This window comes from Atheta coriaria, unplaced genomic scaffold, assembly GCF_025399875.1.
Source record: "Atheta coriaria isolate IRGN ID8LTWV9N9 unplaced genomic scaffold, Caltech_Dcor_3.1 hic_scaffold_8_pilon, whole genome shotgun sequence".
NCBI lineage: Eukaryota > Metazoa > Arthropoda > Insecta > Coleoptera > Staphylinidae > Dalotia > Dalotia coriaria.
In genome coordinates this window covers 6,323,191-6,340,003 of record NW_027045450.1, presented here as the reverse complement: position 1 = coordinate 6,340,003, position 16,813 = coordinate 6,323,191, and the positions used below count along the sequence as shown (strand labels likewise).

General features: G+C 36.6%; 1 protein-coding gene across 6 annotated transcripts in view; it reads right to left on the bottom strand.

The window, feature by feature from the left end:
* The window catches only part of LOC135797891 (uncharacterized), a 93,505-nt gene that overhangs the window by 32,434 nt on the left and 44,258 nt on the right, over positions 1-16,813 (bottom strand). For 4 of the 6 annotated variants that reach the window (XM_065310469.1, XM_065310472.1, XM_065310473.1 and 1 more), the window contains exons 1-2: positions 15,336-15,812; positions 139-261 (exon numbers count right to left, since the gene is read on the bottom strand). In XM_065310469.1, coding sequence (XP_065166541.1) covers positions 139-261; positions 15,336-15,549 — 337 coding nt within the window. In that variant the 5' untranslated portion in view covers positions 15,550-15,812. Of the gene's footprint in view, positions 1-138; positions 262-15,335; positions 15,813-16,813 lie in introns of those variants that run through there. The other 2 variants (XM_065310470.1, XM_065310471.1) reach the window with 1 other exon arrangement.

Genomic DNA, 16,813 nt, shown 5'->3' with positions numbered 1-16,813 from the left:
ATAAAACTTTGACCATGCCGCAATGCTTAATTGGCTCATTTGAATGATTCCCACTTGCGCAAACAGCGCGAAAGTGTAAATTACAACGCTGATTGTCAATAATTGTCAAACTGTGTTAATTTGTGTCTGTCGACTCACCTAGTTCCGGTCCGCAGACGCGCGGTATAATCTCCAAAATGGCCGAACATGACGCGTCTTCGAAGCACAACTGACGCGCGAGCAGACAGTTGAGAATGCCGATGGCTACCTTGCCGTTCGGATCTGCAACCAAACATACACACAATTAAAAACTTACATTTTTGAAAAATCTCATAAAATAATTAATATTTTTAAAATCTGTTTGCGGATAATTGTTTATAATAACGTTAGCGACATGTTAAATACAACTCGGTTATCTGCGCGTGACGTACGTGAGTTTCACCCTCTTAGAGTGTAGAGTTTCCGATTTTCCATTAATGCGTTCCGCCGCCGCGTGTGTGGAAAACACAAGAAACGCCCGGGGTGAACTCTTTGTGTGCACAGTGCTCGTGCGTCGAAGATTAAAGCGTGGAACAACAACAATCGGTGTTTTTGTTGTTTTTGAGGCTTGAAAATCAAACTTATCCGGCGTAGGTATAAAGAACAAATTAATCAACTCGCATGAGAACACGGGAAGTCCATACAATATTTTTAAAGTTATCGAAGAAAAGTTAGAGAGGGTGAAATTCGAATACGGTGAGATTTTCAGCAGCGGGCTTGGAAGAGGAAACTTGAGATGTGTGGGAATTGACGCGGCAACAACAACGACAACAACACAACACGGAGAGAAATCAATGCGAGGAAAATTCAAGAGATTCTAGAGCGGGGGTTGGAGTAAATAAGGGTTGAAAATAATAAAATTATTAGACAAAATTTAGAAAAATAAATAAAGGGTTGAAACGTCTTGATATCAACTGCTAGTAAAGTCTAATTGGAATTGAAGGCGGTGCAGCCATTTTCCAACCCCAATTATCCTCCACAACCCTTAGAAACTTTGCGGAGCAAGTTTCATATTTTTCTGCCACATAAACAACCCTCAAAATAATAAAATTACAAAAATTTACCAAAAATTCATTTTTCTTTAAAATCAAAGATTTTACTATAAGTCCGCAACCAATATTACATTTACGCGTTGACTCGTAGAAAATCAATGTCGCGCTGTGTGTCGCCAAGTAGCGTAACGCCAATTGGGAATGCAACCCACACGACGCGCTCAAGTTGTCATGCGTTCCGTGTTACCTACACACATCCGCATGTGTGTAATGTGGGTTGTCTACATCAGACCTACTGAACAAATCCATCAGTCGACTACATGACTAGCTCTGATGCAATGTGTGCCACCGCACACCGGCGTACACACACTATGTTTGTTTGTATACGAACGTCACAAATGCCGTTCACGTTCGCGTAAATATAATACGATTATTATTTTCCCTTAAGGCACAACACGGTGGGAAAGCGTCAGCGCGCATTTCGCGCGAATCGCTGAGATTTTATTTAACAATGACTGACATATATTTTATGCACGCGTGTAGAAAAAGTTGCCTACGGGGCTACGACCAGAAAAAAAATATGGAAGTGTCCGCGGCCATTATAAGTTTAATACTTGAAACGCACATAAAAACACATAAAAGTGATTTAGTTTTTTCGTTGTACGAGAGTTGCATGAATAGCACTCAATGAAATTCCGCGTCGTAATTGCATTTCGATCAGTTTTAATCGTACGTTAACGATGCACCATTATCCGGCGTATTGTGGGATTCCCCCGGTTATAAAACTCCAAGTTAAACCCTTGGAAATTTATTTTTTCTCTATTATTTTGTTTGTTATCTGAAAAACTGAAGGAATTTTTAAAGTGCGTGCGCGTTATCGTTGTTAGTTTTAACCCCAATGCATTAAATTATACAATTCACAGTAAAAAAATTAAGGGTGGGTTTTACATCAGATTAAAACAGAGAGAAAAAAAAAACAAGGTTAAATAAAATCACTCAAATCACAAACGTAATATTATTCACATATTAAATTGATATAATTAAAAATATTTTAAAGGGGTTAATTACACCCTTAAAAAATTATGTATACTTTTTATTTTTCACCTCCATTTTGATAACGAATTTATAAAATGAATAAAATTTTAATTACGATTATAAAATTTAAGGGTTGTTTTCCCCCTCTCCCAGAGGGAAAAATTGAATTTTCTCACCAATGTTAGTATTTTTGACCAGTTGCAGAAAAAATACATAAAAGTGATCCTTCATGTTTTCTCAAGGATAAGAAAACGAAGAAAAAAAGGACTGAGGGTTGAAGCATTCCGAATACCGAACGCCACCGAGGGAATAATGCTTTTAACTCGCTACCATTTCGATTCTACATTTTATGGACGAGCGATCCGTCCCGAAACCGGATGCTGATGAATGTATTCTCACGCCACCCCCCAAAGGATAATCCCTTATGCAGGCAGAGGGGTGGAAAAGAAGTTAAAAGTTAAAATTCTCGCACTGCGCTTCGTTTTCAGCTTAAGAATTACTACTACTAGTCTAAAATCAAGAAGATGTGTGTGGGTGGTAGTATGCTTGACCCACATGATACAAGTGCAGCGGAAATTCAAGATGGCGGCGCACTCAGCATGGGAAATGAAGCGCGCTGAATGCCGACGCACGAATTGCATTAATAACGACGAGGATGTCTCAAATCTTGCTGGGAATAAGCACAAGGGTTGAAAAATCTCGCCGACTCGGAATAAACTTGAACGCGAGTCTTGGGCTGGGTGAGAATAAATGTGTTGAGTTGTGAATGTGCTGCATTCATGACTTATTTCAACCTTCAACCCTCGTGCAACTTTCGGATGAGGACGACGACAATGCCCTCGTTCGTGGAAGAAGTTTGTAATAGAGTGAACAAGCGCGCATTCAAAACTATCTGGCAAGTTGTGCAAAGTTTTAAAGTAACATATTGTTATGAAACATCATGTTTTTTAGTTGGAGGTCAAAAAGTTGCAAGATTTATGGACGAAAACTAGAAAAGTGTCAAAAAGTTAAATTTTTTGAAGTGCGCGCAACTTTAAGAAGCGATTACTCAGCGGGGGATTATTTAAATTTAAAACTTCTTTCACACATTTGCAGGGAATATTATTTAGTTTTAGTGGTACAAATTTAAATATTTTATATTTCAAAAGGTATTTTTTTTAAATATCTCACAACTTCAAGGAACGATTACTCAAGGTGGAGTTATTAAAATTTAAAAATTCTTTTGCACATTTGTAGAAAATATTATCTAGTTTTGGTGGTGAAAATTTCACTAATTTATGTTTAAAAATGGCGGAGTTATTATTAAAATAGTAAAATAAAAACAAAATTTTCAAAAATATTAAATTATGAAATTAAAATTAAACTAACTGGAATTTTTAAACTAATTGGTAAATTTTATTTGTTTATATGTCAAAATAAAGGTAATTAATTGCACTATAAACAAAACTATAAACAAAATAAATATAAACAAATTTCCTTTGCTTTTACAACACTTTAAAAACAATTTTTGCATCCAAAACAACCCAAACACTAATTTTTTACTTAAAATTTACGTTTTAAAACTAAGTAATTCTCCCCGAATTAAAATATTTAAATAATACATTTTATGTACTTAAAAGTTGTACACGTAGGTACCTACTTAACAATACGAATGCTTGTTATCCGCGCGCGCGCGGCGCACGAACAAAAACGAAATTTGCAAATCGCGAAATTGTAAATTGCGAATATGGTAATTATTGCGCGTCGAATTATTCATGTGAGTTTTTAAAGCGCACGCCGCCACCGCCGCCGCCACCGCCGCCGCCACCGCAACGCTTTGAGATTCAAATAGCTTGCTGAGCGCGAGATAAGTGGAAATTTATCGCATATATTTACACGGCGAGGGCATTCCCATGACGCCTCCGGAGTCGGAGTTCAAAAACCGCCTCCGACAGCCACAACCACCCACCAACAATCATATCATTACAACACACAGCGGCCAGACACGAAAAGGTGAGCTAAAACGAGTGTAAACGTGAGTAAATCAAGGGGTGGCATTAGGGGTGGTTTTATGATCTCCAGCATATAGCTATACCCAGCGGGCAAGCAAACTTCAGTCATAATTTTTTTTTCGGCCAGAAAAAAAAAAGTTAAATTTTGTTATAATACGAATAAAACAGAAAACGCGGAAGTTAAAGAGCTGCAAACGTGATTAAAAATATGTTTGCAACTTCAGCGGCAACGCAGCGAAAAAATTCCGCGTGAGTGTAAACAATTTGTTGCTGCAACCCGCATTGCATTTAACTACATATTTTAAACTCGACTAAACACGTGCAAAGTTTCGCAAAAGTTTAAACAAACATTTATTTACATTAGAGTGAAACAAACAAAGCGGAAATTAATTCGAAATATTTAAAATTAGTTTTTGCAACAATTTAAACAATTAAATTATAATTTTATTCGAAAATTCAATTCGGAAACTTGCTGAAAACCGATAATAATAAAACCAGTAAAAGTTCTCATGATACCGTAAATCATGTGCGGTTATCGGCGTGAAAGTTTGCTAAAACTTGAGATTAACAGTCGCGGTTAACCAAAAACGATAAAATAAAATTTTCTGAAAATAAAATCAAATCAAAATGATTATAAATAAAAACGTGATATTTTTGATTGCATGGACAATTAAAACTTTAGTGGTTCAATTTAGCAGTCAGCGTTAATTAAAATTGACGGCCATGTTTGCGCATTGTCGAAAGCTCGTAAGCCGCACGTATCGTCGTGCCACTAAAAGCCGAAAATAGCAAATGGCGTCACGAGTATAAATAGTTTACTCCGAATTACCAATACATGTGATGTGCATTGCACTGCAGAGTACTGCAACCCAAAGTGCATTAAAAGGTTACGGGTCACTTTAGCGTTATAACAATAGTTTGATTGCGATTTTACTAAAACGCTTAACATATTAGTAATTATAATATCGGTATGTGAATGTGATGGCTAAACAATATGATTCTGAAGTGTTCATAACTTTACTTAACCCAACTTAAGCGAATGTTGTGACTCGTGTGTGCACGTTAATTGCTTTCAGTTAAATTTAGCGGACACTTTGGGGGATAAGGTGGTCTCAACGTCTAAGCATCTCGACAAAATCTCAGCGTGCAAGTTGCAAGTATCAAGCTGGGAGAGCTGCGAGTTGTCCGCAGGTGAAAATCTAGGTTAAACTTGATGAACGGGTGCTTCGGCGTGTTAGCCCCCCCACTCTCATAAACTAAGCTTCAGTGCTGCCAACTGAAAGTTTGCAGCAGTCAACAGTCTAAACATCCATCAAGACGAATACTGTGTAGAATAACAACGTCATGCGTTGGCAAAAATTGTGATGCATCAACTTTGATATAGGATAACACAGAAACTATTAAAGGGATTTTAATTTTCTTTTTTGCGGTTTATGTGGAATTTAATTATGTCTTAATGGCATTAATTTGGTTTTAGTAACTTTTAAAATGGCGGAGTTATAGCAGAAATAGTTTGGTTGTGTTATTTTAACGCTGTTTTTGCGTTTTGTTTTTCAATTAGCAATAACTACCGTACTAATTAACGTTAATTAATAATTAGTACAAATATTGGAAGATAATAAGCAGTAGTTAGTTGAATTACAAAAAATTATGAAATTCTGTTTGTGGTTTTAAAATTGCAACGTTTTGAAATTTTATATTTTTAATTTAGTTAAAAATAAAAACCTCATATTTATCTGTCATATTTAATGAGCCATTACTTAAAAACTAGTCATTTAAACATTATGATTTTTCCGTCAGTAGATAAATAATCTTATCAAATGCAGCTTCTACAAATTTTATCAATTTCTATTACAAAATGACGACGTAATGGATAAAACTCTAAACATTTACATAAAAAATTATAAAAATTTGGAAATAATGCATAAAAAATTTAAAACCTTAATATTTTACAAACTTATTATTAAAAATTAATTATATTTACGTCATTACAAAGTCAATAAGTTCTAGTTTCATTCTGCTCAAACAAAATGTTCCTATCTCTACTAGTTCAAAAGTTACAACACTTAAAATTTAAAACGCGTCCTTGTGCGATATGTTGATAGTCAAACCATGAAAATTGAGGTTACGTCTCACCGGGACGTATATTGAGTGGCCTAATTTAAACGTCTCAATCTCAACCGCCGGCGGTGCTTAATTTTCCAAGCGCAAGCATCAGATTTCATCATTTTCTCATGAAAATTAATACCAGAAGATTAATTCAATTACGTACTCAATTTACTCGCTACTTTTTTTTCTCTCTCTTTGGTGGCGAGTGTGCAAATAACAAGCAAACAACAACTATTTCATTAGCGGCAACCCACTTTACAAACTATAATTTTCAGTAGCTCACATTTAACCGACTATATATGCAACCCATTTAAATGTTGCGAGTATTTTATCTCGTGGCTTTGCCCGGTGGTCACGATTGAGCGCGAGCCGGCCACAAATCGACGCGAAAGGTATTATTACGCGCAACGAGCCGCAACATAATTTACCACCCTCGAATCCTCTTGCTTAAATTTTCAGCCGAGAGGGCGGGTTATAAACAACCGTGAACTATCACTGCGGTCGATTCGAGAGAGCCATCCGCTGAGCGAGATTGATGGACGTCAATGTCGGATTTATTTTGTGCTTGTGTATAGTTAGTTAGTTAGTAGGAATGAGGGCGCCACTTGTCACAAAATGGCGCATTTTTAATTTCCAACTTGTTTTTAAAGTTTGACATTTTTAGTACCTACGTGATTTTAGTTGGCACGCGGCCAAGTGTAAAAGTATAAAAACACTGCGGTATTTTCCGGTTTTCCGGTTTAGACCGGAAGTTAAAAATATCCTACGGGCACAATTTATATTATAATATTGATTGTTTTTATTTGTTGATGTTAATTTGATCAATATATCAAAACCGGAAATGAATGAAGCATGAAGAGAAAAAAAATGGCGTGTGTGGCAAAAATTACGACAAAGAAAAAATCGAGTAAAGCGGAAATAATGTAAGGCGTGTGTGAGGTTTATGAATTATGAGCGGAGTATGAAAAAAAGGTCGCCCGTGGCGGCGGGGCCAGGTGAGATGTGATATGGCGATTGCGCCACATTGGCAACACCGCCAACGTCGCAATCGCATGCGCCATTAGTACGTTTACAGTCTTGCAGTGTTTAAGACGTTGGGCTGGAGCTTTCGTGATCGAGAAAGCCCAGCCACGACACAATATAGTAATCACACGAGTTGTACATTTTCCAACCACCAGCACTACCACCACCCCACGCCGTGCAGAAATGTCACCCTTTCCTCAAAAGCTCCTGGCTTTTGAGCTAGCGACGAAGATTACATAAGGGCGTTTGTAGGAGCGCGGGCGCCCGGGGGTGGCATATCGGTTTGATCTCGGTTTTAATAGAGGGTTGAACGCATAGGTGGGCAATGGGCAATGGTCGGCCACGTGACTACCGTCGCTCAGGATTGAAGTTGACACGCGAGCGGGAAAAATTCGCTACGTGTTCAACGCACGACATTTTTCTTTATTGTCGCGCAAAGGGCTTTCAAACTTCATTTTACATAATTTATCAATATGAAAAGGAGTGATTTAATTAACAAGACAACTTTGAACAATAAAAACACAATTTTTCACGCACTGTCCGAAAAGGAAATTAAGTGCGCATCCAAAGAACGTATCTCCCGCAACTTTTCCGGTTTTCCGGTTTCGGAAAAAAACATGTTGAACACAATTAATCAATGCCAAATTGACAGCAAACATCTTATTTTTTTCCAGTCACTCTTCAAAGTCACAAAAACTCTTAAATAAAAGCTCTCTATCTTAATGTGTTATAATATCATATTATTAACTTCCGTAATTATTTAAGTTATGAGTTAAATCAAAAGTGCGTGTAACATAGCAGGCGCCAAACTATGAAAAGCTCGTAAAGCTCGAAGGAAACGAAGGAAAACTCAAAGGTTTGAGGTCAACGCGAGTGTAGCAAAGGCTTGCTTTGAGAATGTTACCAAAGTGTGTGTGGATGTGGTCGCACGCATGCCTTTAAGGTGGTCACGCAAGTTTTCAACCCTCCAAACATTAACTATATTTCATTGTTTAGCGCCGCCGCAGCGCCCCAAACTTGACCATGCGCTAATATATGATCAAATGTGTTTAATGGTCGCTTACTTTTCATTAAGTCTATGGGTATTCCTGTAATCGAGGCGATTGCACCGGAAAATGCTCCAAAGGGTTATTTCCGCAAGGTTAAATAACACAACAACCCCCAAAACGGAAATTTGCGTTAAAAATGTTTAAAAATTACGAAAAGTTTTTTTTTTCACAAAAGAGGAAATTTTATCAGAGGTAAACTTAAGTAAATATTGTACTTTAAGGGTTGTTTTTAGAGGTGGTGGATTTTCGCGAGGTGTTTTTCTTGGTTTTCTTAGTCTCTCCTGCTTTTAAGTCGTAAAAGAAATTCGCATGAAATTTACTTCCAGTGTACTTCCGGTTGGCGAGCGCGCAATGACTGAAAGCACAACCCCTTTACTTAGTTAGCGCCAGTCGGGCGGCGATTAATAATTAACTGGTTCATAACCGTCCGTCCGGGCCGTGGACGCCTCAAAATTCGCAAAGTGCCGGAAGTTTACAGCGCAATATTCACAACGTCAAAACAACCCTTTTCAAGGACCAACTGGCTATCAAAACAACAACACATAATATAACATATTTATTCTTTAATTTAAATGCGAACGTATTGTGTACCAAAGATTTCCGGTTTTCCGGTTCGGCATAAATCGATGATTTATTCATTTCTAATGTGTTTGCTCGTTATTTCTGCTGTTTGCAAAGATGCGCGTTGTGGAATACGGAAAAGCGGAAATCCTTGTGGAGATTGAGATCGCCGGCGTTTGTGAAGGAAAAAACAAACAGCCGGATGATTCGATTTCATCGACGTGCGACGTCGAACCGATGACGGAAACGCGCGCTGCATACGAAATACGAATCGGAATGGAAAACCCGGAAAAACAAGGAGAAGAAAGCGCACAGACAGCAAATAAACCACTTAAGAGTAAAGAGTAAATATGAAAACCAACTACAACAGAAATGCAGGGAATAGAAAAATATGCATAGGCAACCAAATGTACAGATTATTTCTAATGTATTGTATAATTGGTTGTCTAACTTAAAAATGCACCAGTTTGCGTCGTGTTGTAGTTATGCGCGTAGTTTAGAACTTAATTAAACAATTACAGCAATTACAGCGCATTAAACAAATACGAGATTAGTAAGTTGTACGCTTCGTGGCATGGAAACATCCGGTTATCCGTTTATCCGGGTTTGGCGTTTTAAAATATCCAGGATATTCCCGGATAATCCACTTGTGACACATGCCAAGCAAACAAACCGATTTTTATCCAATTGTATAGCTTTATATTTTTTCTCTCCTCAAAAAACCGGAAAAAATAATAAAACTGCAAATTCAAAACTCAAACAACTCCCGAAAATAAAAAATCACGATAAACACAAATTTATTAGCTGTATATTTATCTAACGCTCTGCACAATCAGTAAATATACAAGATGTTAAAATAATAAAACAAAAACAATTTAGAAAAATATAAAATAAATTTTATTTATCCCGTATTTAATTTGATAAAACATCAGAACACCGGATGCAAAATAACGACGACAATTATTTCACATGAATATGCATGCATGCTGTTATTTTTTTTTTGCATCCCTTGCGATCGCAATGACTTGCTTTATTTACGCTGCGTTTTTTTTAATTCAACCGGGTGCAAAACAATCATCGATTTTAATGCTCTAATCCACGTTGTATTTTTTTTCAATAAAAATAAAAATAAAATATAATAACCAAGTGGATAAATATTTAATCTGTCGTTTGCATTTTTAATATACATGGGGAAAGTTAAGTTGCAAAAAAACAGGGATGAAAAATACGTTTCGTGCGCGGTATTCATCGACACGTCGCGCGCACGTGAAATTACAAAGTATAATTATTGCATTTGCATCCGGGGCGCGTTCAAACTTTGCAACTTTTGCTAAACAAATCGAACGGAAGTGACAAACGCAGCCAAATAACAATATGTAAACACAAAATACAAACGCGGAATGCAAACTTAATTTTTGTTATTTTTTTTTTGCATAAAATTACTGAGTAAATGCAAAAAATTTAAAAAAATTAAAAATCGATTTTATGCATTACAAAAAATTTCAAGGTTAATACTTAATGATATTCCGTGTTCTACATCGTAGGTAAATAATTTTTTTAGTATTGCATTTCTAAGTAATTCATAAAGTAAATTTATATAGTTGTTGAATAATGTAAACAAATTTATAGCAAGTAATCAAATATTAAGTGCGTGTTTAGAGTATTTTCAGCACAGCAATTTGTCATCCGAGCCGTCGAATTTTATTAACTCGCTTATACACTCGCCGATATAATTTAGATTAATTGCATGAGCATTCATTAAACGACGATTTATTAGCGTGCCGAAATTATTTCGCATTCCGGCCGATGCCGTGTATCAAAAATGGTTCAATAACCAAATTCAATATAAAATAATAATTAATATTTACTAATTAAATTAATTAAACTTTCATATTGATATAGATAGTTTACCAAACTTTGTTATTTTACTCTAGTTTTGGTGAATTTTTTTTCCGTTTTTTTTTCTGCTTCTTTCTGCTCTGCGACTAATTATATTAAACCAGTGTTCTACAACTACAACTCAACTGCGTTCTATTCCACTCTACATCAATGAAGTGGTCGGCCGGTCGGTCGGGGTGGTTTGGCGGTTAGTCGGCGGGTTGGCAGTGGCCCTTTAGGAAAAGAAGCGAGCAAATGGTGGAGGCGCCGACGGCGGTGGCGAAAAAATCAATATCCGCGCCGCGCGACGTGTACGCCACGCGACGGGCAAGTACGAACGGCGAGCACGTGAGAATGTGCGCGCAAATTAATGAGGAATTATAATTAGCGCGCGTACAACCAACCCTATTGTACATTCGTACTTATCGCAAAAAAGTGAATATAAAAGAATATCAAATTGTGTGTTATTGAATTTTTTTGTTGCCATTTTTAGAAAAAAAGGCTGTATTTTTGTTTCTAATTAATTTATTTTAAAAATTTAAAAAAACAGCCTGTAGATAATTTTATTGACTTTCCTTAGTAATAATTCAGTAAAAATCGCATTAATGATTCGTTAATTATAATCAAAAATATAAAAAATATTATTTTTAAAATTGATCAATTTTTTTTCCAATACAAAATTTCGACCTAAAATTACCAACAAACTAAAAATGTCACAACAAAAATTTCTTCAATACCCTGTAGATAATTTAATTGGCTACACTTTTCTATACAATTCCTACTAATATTAAAAAAGTTATAACCTAAAAAGTAAAAAAAATATATTTTGTACCCATTTTAATCAACTTTCCAACTTTAAAACTTGTATTTCACATTAAAAATACAATACACACACATCTTATACATATCATCCGCTTGATTAACAACTAAACCCCTTGCCTGTTTGTAAATGACACCCGTGAGATGCGGTGACGAGCAGCGACGGCGTCGTCGCCGCCGTCGACGGAATTAACCAAAGTAATTACGTGATTAATTGACAAACGCTTCTTTTTTCACCATCCTCCACATTCATCATGTGCGCGGCGTCTCTTCATATTAAAATACCCTTGTTTTATTCCACGTCGTGTGCACTACACAAGATGAAAATGAGATAAACAAATGCAACACGCTCTGCGTAATATTTTCCTTCTCGTGAATATTGAAATAATGCGCGAGACAAGAGGCAAACATTTACATTCGTGCCGTGCGGACGCGCAAAGTTGAAATGAAAAGTTTGAGCTCTTAATGCTTTAAAAACTTAGTACGTGTACAAGACATGGGCAGCCGAGGAGGAGGAAAAAAAATTGAAGAGTTGAAAATTTTTCATCATTATTACAGCAGTGAGTAATGGTCGAGAAGATGGTGGCGTGGAGGTGGATGAAAAGGGTAGTCAAATGTATTCGTAAATTGAAAAACTTTGATTTAGTTACTTTTGGCTTAGTTATAAGAAGTTTAGATAGTCGTGTTTTAACGGATTAACATTTTTATTTGATTTTAAATTTTTAAAACGCACTTTGCGTCTGGATAATTAAAGAACCAGGAAGAAAATCAACACAATTCTTTCGACATCTTGCAGAATATTTAATTAGCAATGTGTGTACAAGCTTCTGTACAATTTCACTCAGTAGTTTTATAATTATGTAGGAAAATGTAAAATATTTCAAGAAATTACTTTTCTGAACTTTAAAATTGCATATTTTGAAAAATATTTGACTAATTTTAAATTTTCTTTAAACACCCTGTAGATAATGTAAATTGCTATCTAGCTACCAATTTTTATAATATTTTGTCAAAAAATGCAAAATATTTACGAAAAACTAAAATAATTTTCAATTTTTCGGCAAAAAAAAATATTTTCTCTTGATTATCTTCGAAAAATTTAATTATGAAACTCACTTTTCCATGTTAACACCAAAATTTACTAAATTCTTAAAGAGATACTTAAAGCGCGCCGCCGAATTTATCATGTGTCGCGCATTGTACGCTAATGACGCGCGTCTCGCAGCAACAACACGCGATCAAGGCGGCGGAGGCGCCGGGCGCGATGAATTAATATCGTAATTAATGCGGCCATTGTTTTAAATTGATAAATTACGTACGAGAAACGTACGCGCACATTTCATAATATTAATGATGCTAATAATCATCATCAGCGATCAAGCGGCGTGTAAGTTTTCGGCGCGCAAACGTCAAAAACATCCCGAACAACAACTTTGACCGAACAAAAACAACAACGAAAAAAAAGCTAGTCAATTTTATCGACGAAATTAATTACGAATTTTGTTGATGAAAATTGGATTGGAAAATGTCAAATGATGAAAAAATAGTGTTTGAACTCTTTTTTTTTTCTTTAAAGAGAAGGAAAATTCAGTGGTTCCTAAATTACCACGGCTTGCACCGCAAATGTACCGCTCACAAATCCTCATCAAAAGCAATCCAATCCTGGTCCGGCGGTTTTTTACGTAAATCCTTATTTTTCAAACCCTTTTCACTTCAATCCTTCGATTTTTCCAACCTTACTAACTCTTACTTTTCGAGTAGCCGCCAGACAAATTCTTATTTCAAGAATTAAATTTATTTATCCGCATTTTAAAGCCCAGCAACAAAAAAATTAAAAATCCTTTTATTATATTAAGGATAATTGAAGGGTAATCCCATTTAGTGTGCATAATACACTTGAGATACTTGAAATTATCAGCGTTTAAAGTTAACAAAACGATGCACTTATGTAGTTGCACATGAAAAAAGGATTACAAGGACTTTAAGGGATGGCAGGGACGGGTGAGGTGGGTCGTTGCGAGGCTTGGCATATGCGAGAATAATGCACCGCCCGCTTCGGCCAGACGTGCTCGGCATTCTTACGCCGCATTTCACATTTTGTGATCGCCGCTTTTTCACTTTTATGTGTTTAGTTTAAAACTGCTACGTTTCCGCTTTGTTTCACTCTTAAAGCAAACATTCTATGCTTTATGTAATTTTCTCGACTAGAAAATCTCATATCACAGTTGCATGTTTTTACATGCGAAAATAAATTGAAATTTTATATTAAAAATTCAATTATTAAACATTTTTATTAATAACTCCCGTAATTATTGCTAAATTTTAATGAAATTTTGTAATTATATACAAGAGTAAATTATTTATATGATTCACTTAAAAAATTTAGTATAATATAAATATTTGTTGAATAAATTAAATTTTAAAAACAAAAATTTTAAAAAAATTCAAATTTGTTTTTTTTCATAAAACTCATTAAAATTGCATTAATTATTAATAAAATTAAACAAATTTTTGTAATGTGATACAGAATTACATGTTTTATTAAACCTATAAAGAATTTTTCACTTTGACCAAATATTTATTGAATTATTTGGCTTTAAAGTTAACCCTAATTTAATGCAAGCGAAAAAAATTAATAGTGGTTAAACAATAGAGTAAATAACATAGCGCGAGCGCCCGCAAAGTGGCACATCCGCCGTGACCACCACTTCCGGCCTGTCTTTTTCGGCGGCAATCGGAAGTGAAGTGAATCGAAGCAAAGCGGAAACGGAAACGCGATAATAAAATAATAAAATGATGATTAATGAAGCTTCAACGCGATGTTTGCCTTCCGCCTCGCCATCGCTTTCGAACTTTTGTATTATCATCGATCCATTCAACAAACCAACAAACCACCAACCACCCAGGGCCGAAAAGAGCACAAGAAGTTGAGAAATTGATAATAGAAAGTCAACATTTCAAGCATGAACTAATATCAAAAGTCATCGGAATTAATCAATAGCAAATAATTAAAAAATATCAATTAATCAAAAAATAAAACGTGACAAGAGGTAAAGAAAAATAAATTGAAACATTAATTTAATGTCGAGAATATTTTTTAGTGTTTTAGTTTTTACTTGTGAAGAAAAGTAACTTTGCACTAAATTTTTTCAAGTTTTTTGTTGCTTTGAGCGCGACTACTAAAACACGTCAGCAAATAAAGGATTTCTGAAAAGCCCTCGTAAATCATCTCGCCTTGTGCATTGTTGCAACTTGCACCTCGTCATCCTCACAATTACTTATCCGGGATGATAAAAACAAGTAAACAATAAAAGTCACCCAATTTTTTTATTTTCCGGAATACATTTCCTGTTTTCCGCACTTTTAAAAATCAAACGGTACTGTAACTAAAACTATAAAATAATCATTTTTGTCGACACTTCCGGTTTTCCGGTTTTAAACTTTTCCGCGTTGGTAATATGTTTTTATAGTCGGTCTGATCTTGCAGATGTAATATAATTCGTTTTAATTTTTAGTCTGGTCGTTTTGATAGCAATCTTGATCATCCGCTTTTTCTCATCCGGATGTTATTACACGACTGCACTTACGGCGCGCGTCGGGAAGCGACGAAAACGTCGCATCGTGTAAATAGCGCACGTCCAACTTGCCTTTACATTTTTATTGCACTCGTCGCCCGGCAGCACGCGAGATGCACCCGTGAAGGAAAATAGCGCGCATAACAAAGTGGCGAAGATGTCTCCGGGTTAGAATAACATAGCACTGGCGGCAACCAGAAACCCCGCGCAAAGATAATTATCTCGGTGGGAATTTCGCTCGCGTTTCATGTTTTTCTCTGTGTGTTTTTTTTTTCATTCTTTTACCTTTAGGTGGAATGATAGTGTTAGCAGCTTGCGAAAGATTGGGCTGTTGGGTGACCACCGCATCAACGTCGGCATCCTCAGCGCCGGCGGGCGGCTGAGGCGGCGGATAGTCGAGGTCGCAGCACTCGCGTTCGGGGAACTCGCTGCCGACGGCCGCGCCGACGACCGCAGCGAGCAGCCCTAGCAGCCGCCAACCGACCGCAACCCGGCACATACCATCGACGGGGCCTACCACGCGCACCACCACCACACACACTTTTTCAATCGGCGCACCTCTCACATGCTCATACTGAATGAAAATTATTTACGCCCAAAAACCAACACTCACTACAACACCTAATTTATTATAAATTATATCCGTTCGTCAATATTTTTATATAAATTATTATTATTATAATTTATTAATATTTAAATTGACACGTAGTTATTTTGAGAGTGTGTGTCAGAGTCCGCGCGCGGCAACCTGCTGAGGCTGAGGCCGGCGTGCGGCGAATGGAAGCGACTCAACGACGGTGGCGGCGGAGGCGGCAACGACGCGCCACGAGGTCGGCGTGCGCGATCCTTCCGTTTCGCCGCTCCCCACCACGCTCGGCAAAACGTTACCTTTCGCATTCTTTGCGGTCACTTCTAAAACTCACACTATTTATACTAAATCAATTAAAACTTCCGGTTTTCCGGTTTTTACAAAAACCTACTTAATAATATTTTTATTAAAAATAAACATTTTAAGCGACACTTCCGGTTTTCCGGTTTGTCACTTACCGCTGATACTATAATATGTGTAATACGTACGATATTAAATTCATTCATAAATTTTAAACGAACGTCAAGTGCGCGTTTGATTTAATATTAATGGAAGAGCACTGTCGCCGCCTCCGAGCGCGCTAATGACGATAATGCTATTATTGAAATTGCGGAATAATAATATTCGCCCTTCATGTTGCGCTTCAATTTAAATTTCGTCACACGGTCAGCGGCGTTGACAACGAGTCTATTTTCATACGTGGATATATCTCGGATAATTTCCAGCCCTCCAGGTCTGCATTTTTAGTCAATTGCATTAATTTTGATAATTGAAATAAAATAATATAAAATACGGCGTGAATAATTCATATCTTTTGCCGGAATAAATTTACCTACAATATAATAATATTGAATAAAATATTTTGAGGCGTTCAGAGGTTGTTGTATTTTTTGTTCGCGCCGGAAGTCGTTGTGGGAGTTGCAAGGCTGTTACCACTTTCATTTCGCTCTTTTCGGCGGCGATTTCTTTCGTGTTTTATGAGATTTATCGATTGCGCGCCGTCCGACGTTATTACTGCCGGTCGGTCGTCCGTGGGCCGATGAAGGGACCCGCGCGAAATTGGTTGGCAATCAGTGCAACAACACAGTAACTAAACTATAACAGGTTTCGTTGTCTGCGCGCCGGAAGCTGGGAGAGGCAATAAAAGAACTTATTTTTAAGACCACGTCAGAGC